This window comes from Bidens hawaiensis, unplaced genomic scaffold (genome assembly GCF_021521415.1).
Source record: "Bidens hawaiensis isolate Kalapana, Puna unplaced genomic scaffold, B.hawaiensis_p1.1 tig00080090_1, whole genome shotgun sequence".
Taxonomy (NCBI): domain Eukaryota; kingdom Viridiplantae; phylum Streptophyta; class Magnoliopsida; order Asterales; family Asteraceae; genus Bidens; species Bidens hawaiensis.
Window position 1 is genome coordinate 11,866 of NW_027503647.1, and position 6,678 is coordinate 18,543.

Here is a 6,678-nt window from a genome sequence, read left to right on the forward strand (position 1 = left end):
TTTCAAATTGAAGAAACTGTTTCGGAGCTTGCCGAGCAGGATGACGGTGTTGACCAATTGAAGGCATACTTTGCCGTTGGTCTTGAGGAAGGTAAGGGGTATCAAGAGGATCCGAACGCGGACAGTGATGACGAAGATCCTCCTTTGTAATTTTCAGTATTACTTTCGAGACTTGTATAGCTGATCGTATGTATTCCTCTTTTTCCATGTAATCCTCTTTTGACTTGTTAAATATAAGAAGTTTTTCCTTCACACTTTGTCTTGTGTAAATAATATAAGTGTTAGATTGTAGGATCTTCTTAGTTGTAAATAAAGGATTATGCAAATTTTCGTTAAGGACACGCGGACCAGGAAATGTTTTGTCTCCTTAAGACTTGTAGATAAATTGAAACAAGATTTTGAATAAGAAAGGTACGCATGCCTAAATATATTACAAATGATGACATTAGATGTCTTTTTTACTAATCTATTAGGGCACACAGGCCAAATAAAAAGTAAGTAATAACAAGGCTTGCTTATATGCAGCTTTTCTTCAGTTGTGCAACATTCCATGTTCTGGGAACTTCAGTACCGTCTAATTTTTCAAACTTGTATGCGCCCTTCGATAATACTTCTTTCAATTTGTAAGGGCCTTCCCAGGTTGGGGACAGTTTACTCGGAGGTTCCTGTCCTGACGCTTCGTTGTTGCGGCAGACAAAGTCTCCCGCATCAAAAGTGCATTTCTGAACCCGGGATTCATAATACTTTTGCAATTGACGTTTATAATTACGCCCGCGAATTAGTGCTAACTCTCTCCTTTCTTCAAGGAGATCCAGGTTCATCCGCAACTCTTTTTCATTATCATTATTCATTAACACTCGTGCGGATGGAACCCCAATTTCAGCGGGAATCATGGCCTCAGTGCCATAAGTCAGGCTAAATGGTGTCTCGGAATTGCTTGATTTTTCTAGCTGTGGAAAGCCCAAAGCACATGGGGCAATTCGTCTACCCATCCAGTACGTTTAACTCCTAACCGTGCCTTGATTCCGTCTTTAATGGATCTATTCGCTCTTTCAACTTGACCGTTGGCCTGTGGGTGGGCTACAGAAGCAAATACTTGTGTGACTTGAAGTTCTTTAAGCCATGCTTGTAACCTGCTATCTGTGAACTGAGTTCCATTATCACTAACTAATTCTTGCGGGAGGTCAAAACGACAGATAATGAACTCCCACAAGAATTTCTTGATGCTCGATGCAGTGATGGAAGCGACCAGCTTAGCTTCTACCTACTTGGTAAAATAATCAATAGCCATAATCAAGAATTTGACACGTCCCGGGGCTTCTGGGAAAGGACCCATGATATCGATCGCCCACTTTTGGAACAGCCAAGCGGATGTTACCGGCACGAGCTCGTTTTTTGGACGCATAGTATCGGGGGCATGGCGCTGGCAAGAATCACACTTTCTGATTTCTTGCACTGCGTTCATGTGCATCCCCGGCCAATATTACCCTACGTTCATACGTTTGGCCACAACCATTCTTGGAACCCGCATGAAGACCACAATTCCCTTCATGAACCTCCCGTATCAAATAATTTGCATCCTCGGCGTCCACACATCTCAAGAGTGGGCCAAGGAAGGATCTTCGATATAAGATGCCATCCTGTACTTGGTAGCTCAAGGCTTTGTGTCTGATTTTCTGGGCCGCAACCTTTTCTTCCGGGAGAGCTCCTGATGTTAAGTTAGCCATAATTGGTGTCATCCAGGACTCAACACCAGTTTGTATCACCAACACTTGATGTTGTGGGATAGATGGTCGATCGAGGATTTCCACATGAATGTCTTTTGCAAAGTGTTCAAAATTTGTTGAAGCCAGTTTGCTAAGAGCATCTGACTTGTTTTCACTTCGTTTGATGTGGATGACTTTGCAGGATAGAAATTGAAGAATCAAATCTTTTGCTTGTGATAAGTATGAAGCCATCACATCATTCTTTGCCTCATAAGTACCATTGATCTCACCTGCAATCAACATGAAATCTACCCGCGCTTCTAAATGATTCATCCCAAGCCTTTTAGCTATCCGCAAGCCCACCAAAAAAGCTTCATATTATGCCTCATTGTTAGTACTTTTGAAGTCCAACTTTATGGCATAAGTAAATTCATGGCCCTCGGGATTAACCAGCCTGAGGCCTGCGTCTGATCCTTCGTTGCTTGAAGCTCCATCCGTGAACAATGACCAAACTTGGCCTTGTTCAGGGGGTATTGGAGTTTGCTGTTCAACTAGGCATTCTTCTTCCTTGTGCTGTGGGACTTGTGTGATGAAGTCTGGCAACAATTGGCTTTTTATTGCGGGTTTGGGTTTATACTTGGTTGCATGTTCTTCCAGTTCAATAGCCCATTTTGCCAAACGTCCAGATAGTTCTGGGTTGCTTAATACATTTTTCAACTTGTACCCTGTTAGCACGTTAATGGGGTGGCCCTGGAAATATCTGCGGAGACGCCTGGCAGCATAGACCAGTGCCAGGACCAGCTTTTCGAGCATTGAATACCTGGTCTCAGGACCTGTCAACGTTCTACTGACATAATACATTGGTGTTTGAACATTTTTTCTATCTGCCAGTAGCACGGATCCAATGGCAATATCAGATGCTGACAAGTATATTGTCAGAGGCTCTCCTGCATGCGGTGCTGTTAGGGTGGGCAATTCCATCAAACACTTTTTTACCTCTAGGAACGCTTGTTCAGCTTCTGCGGTCTACTTGAAATGTGCTTTCTTTAAACAATTTCTCAAGAGTTGACACAAATGGGTAGGATTTAGCCGCATGATTGGCTAAAAATCTGTTTAGAGCAACGAGTCTTCCATTGAGTGTTTGCACCTCTTTAAGGGAAGAAGGTGAAGGCATGCGGGCCACTACTTGGACCTTATCTGGGTTAGCTTTGAAGCCCGCACCCATGACAATTATGCCCAAAATTTTCCTTCCTCCATCCCAAAGGAACACTTACTAGGATTAAGCTTTATGTTAATTTTTCTCAGAGTCTCAAACGTTTCCTCTATATCCCGTAACATCTGATCCTCTTCAATACTCTTTATAACTAAATCATCCATATATACTTCAGATTTCATCCAATTTGACCTTTAAATGCCTCATCCATCAAACGTTGATATGTAGCCCCCGCGTTCTTCAGACCAAAAGGCATCATCTTGTAGCAGAATGTGCCTTGATCTGTGAGAAAAGCTGTTTTATCCTCATCGCTTGCTGACTTGCAAATCTGGTGATAGCCTTTAGAGGCATCAAGGAAACATTTAAACTTGAACGGGGTAACCGCATCAACTTTAAGGTCAATCTCAGGCAAAGGATAACAATCTTTCGGGCATGTCTTGTTCAGATCTTTGAAATCTATGCACATCCGCCAAGTTCCATTGCTTTTTGGAACAATGACCGGATTAGCCACCTAGAAGATCTTGGACCTGCTCATTCATAGCTTTGGTCTGTTCAGGACCCATATTGCTTTTCTTTTGGACGATTGGTGTGAATGCTGGATTCACCCGCAGCTTGTGTTCCGCAATCTTCCGCAAGACACCAGTCATTTCTGCGGGTTGCCACGCAAAAATATCCAAGTTCATTGTTAACAACTATTTTATAAATGTCCTCACTATCTCTGAAATATCGGGTCCAATAACAATCATTTGATTCGGGAACTTTTTGTTCAACATCCACTTCTCAAGCTCAGTTCGTTGAGCTTGCTTTGGTATCTTACTTGGTTTTGAACTTTTTGCTGCAAAGCACTGACAATTTATGTGGATGATTGCTACGCCAGTGCTGGTCGGGACCCCCACTACACCATGAGCTGTAGAGGGGTGAGCATTGAAATCAGCAATCGCCTCACGCCCTAAGATAATATCATGCTTTGATTTCGCCGGTAAGACTAAGAATTCGACGTCTTCAGTTCTTGAATGTTTTCCGTCACTGAGTGTGACAGGAAAAGAGATTACTCCCCGCGGATGCATCACCTCCCCTCCAAATCCAGACACAAGTGCGTGAATTGGCTTAAACCTCACCTTGTCTTCTTCGTCAAGTTGCTCAAAGCATTGTTCATACATTATGTCCGAGGTACTTCCAGTATCAAAGAAGACATAATGTGAACAGTAATGACCTATGAGGGCGGTAATTATCAACGGATTTTTGTTACAAAGGCATCCCGCATGAAAATTACAGGTTCATTCTTTCTCTCCTCCTCATCAAATGCTCTCCTCTTTCCCCCAATTATGTGTCCTCCTTGAATCATGTGAACGTTCAAGTCCCTGACCTGTTTTTTAGACAGGCCCTGGTTATCATGTGAAGGAGCTTTATTCAAGAACTGAAGTCCCTTGTCTTGTGTTCTTGACCAAGTGTCTGAGTTTTCTAGACTTGACTGCTGCCTCAATTTCGTCCTTCAAGGCTAAGCATTCATCAGTATTGTGACCGATGTCGTCATGGTACGTGCAATGTTTTTTGGGATTGAGAAATGATCTTTTCATCATTGGCTGAGGGTTTTTGAACTTCATGTTTTCAGTGGTCAAAATTTCCGAGGGAGGCTTTGTAAGCGGGGTCCAATTGTTGACGCACTGTGTTGAAGCGCCTGCTTTATTCTTGTTACCTATCAGCGATCTTGCATCGAACTGTTTTGAGTTGTCCGCAGCGGGTTGAATCCGTGACCAAATTGTTCCCTTGGCCTGCTTATTTGGCCGTGGATTTTGAAATTCCACTTTCAGTTTTGGCTTTGGACTGTCAGACCCTAAGGTCTTTTCAGTCCTTGCAAAAAATTTTGCAGCAGACATAATGTCATCCCATCCTTGAGGTATCCCATCCTTGCCAGCCAAAGTGCGGATCAAAACGTTATTTCTTACATTTTTGCGGAAGGCTCCCCGCAACATATCTTCGCTGATTCATCCGATGTTCAAGCTTTCGTCATTAAACTGAGTAATGAAGTCTTCGACAAATTCATTATCTCGGCGAACAACATCTAAAATTTCTGGCGGGTCACGAGTGTGATTCTTTTGCTGACTGAAATATTGAGAAAATTTTTCACCAAATCACCCCAACTGGTAATCTGCTCGTTCGGTAACTTTTCAAACCACTCACGCTCTGCCCCGGTTAATGTCAATGCGAACATGTGACACCAATAAGGGAGCGTACATCCACTGACTCCACCAACCGCTACATTCGTCAATTTCGGGTTATCTTTGTATTTGTTTTTATGTTGTAAACCGACCCGATTTATATCCCAAAAATTTTCAAATATATAAAATTTTGGATTTGATGTTACTAAATCATTCCCACTTGTTTAATTAAAAAAAACCCTTTTACGGATTCGAAAACGTCTTTAAAACGCTCAAATTACATCGAAAACGAACTTCCGGGACGCAAAACGAACCACGCAAGACGAGCTGACCAACCCAACCCCCCTAGCCAGCCATGCCACGCGGCCAGGGAGGCTAGGTTGGTCGCATAGCGCGGCCTCAAACCTGCAGTATTACTTTTGTGTTCCCTTGCTTGTTCTATTGTCCAACGAATCCAAATTTTAACCACTAAACCTCTTGATTAACCCATTTAAGCTTATCCTATAAATATCCAACCCTTTCCAACATAAATACCTGCTCATAAAATCTCTCCTCACTCAAATTTAAGAACCATTCAAGGTTATTTTCAAGTTTATGTCAAGTTTGATTTCCAAATCAAACTATGCTAGTTCTTCAATTTTGTTTGTATATCTTAATCTAAGTTAATACTTGAAGCATATGGCACAACTTATATATAATATACACCCCTTGTTACCTTTGGTAGTTACTTATCCGGCAGCGGTTGGTTAAGTTTCAGGCCTCGTAAGGCAAGGCTACATGGAGGACTTTCGTGGTCCTTGTTATATATTTTCCGCATCTAACCATCTAACTTTATTATTGCTTATTAACTTCTGCTCATTATAGTTTGTTTATCATATTTACAAGTTCCATGGTTAAGGGTTCTAAGAGTCTATGCCTCGGTTTAACCGTAAATAGCTCTAGACCGTAAACTGAACTTTTGTTCAAAAGCTTTATTTTTAACTTTTTTGGTTGTAAAACTTAAGTATTTTCATGTGTACACCATCTATGAACTTGTTGTGAGATGGAAACCGAACCAAATCTGATATTTTACTCGCTTAAGACATAAAAGTGTGTTTTTAGCTATCAAGACTTGTATATTTCTTTAAAAATAGTTTACAAACTGATTTTAATTATTTTCTTAAGTACTTGGAAATGTTGGATCCAACTTGATCTCATAACAAAGTTTGGACCGACAAAACCGAACACTCGCTTAACGTGCGTTGTTAGTTCTAAAACAACAAAGCGACATATCTGGTTAAGTCTTATTAAGTTTTATTGAGTTATCACATAACATTTATTATTTTGGGAAGTTGACTTTGGGTATGACCAATTATCAAGACCCGAACCAACAACCCGAACACTCGTTAAAATCCTGTTTTAGTATCTATATTTCGAAGGGACTTGCATGCTTGCATTTTTACCCACCTTATTACTTAACATATGTTGAGTAAATATTAAGGTTAGATACTTTAACCCGATTTCGAGCAAACTTACATTTTTAAAGGGTTATTATTATTATAATTTCTTAAATAGTTACATTTTAAACCTTTAACTTTAATTGTTTACATTACTTAACATG

The 6,678-nt window shown here is 40.9% G+C and overlaps 2 protein-coding genes across 2 annotated transcripts; both read right to left on the reverse strand.

Annotated features, from left to right (window-relative positions):
* Positions 1-515: 515 nt before the first annotated feature.
* LOC143607168 (uncharacterized) lies at positions 516-893 on the reverse strand. The gene has a single exon (XM_077082710.1). The coding sequence runs from the start codon at positions 891-893 to the stop codon at positions 516-518; it is 378 nt and encodes a 125-aa protein (XP_076938825.1).
* A 540-nt stretch (positions 894-1,433) lies between these two features.
* Positions 1,434-2,687, reverse strand: LOC143607169 (uncharacterized). The gene is made up of 2 exons (XM_077082712.1): positions 2,105-2,687; positions 1,434-1,996 (listed from the first exon to the last, which is right to left on the reverse strand). The coding sequence occupies exons 1-2, from the start codon at positions 2,685-2,687 to the stop codon at positions 1,434-1,436; spliced, it is 1,146 nt and encodes a 381-aa protein (XP_076938827.1).
* Between the last annotated feature and the right edge of the window lie 3,991 nt (positions 2,688-6,678).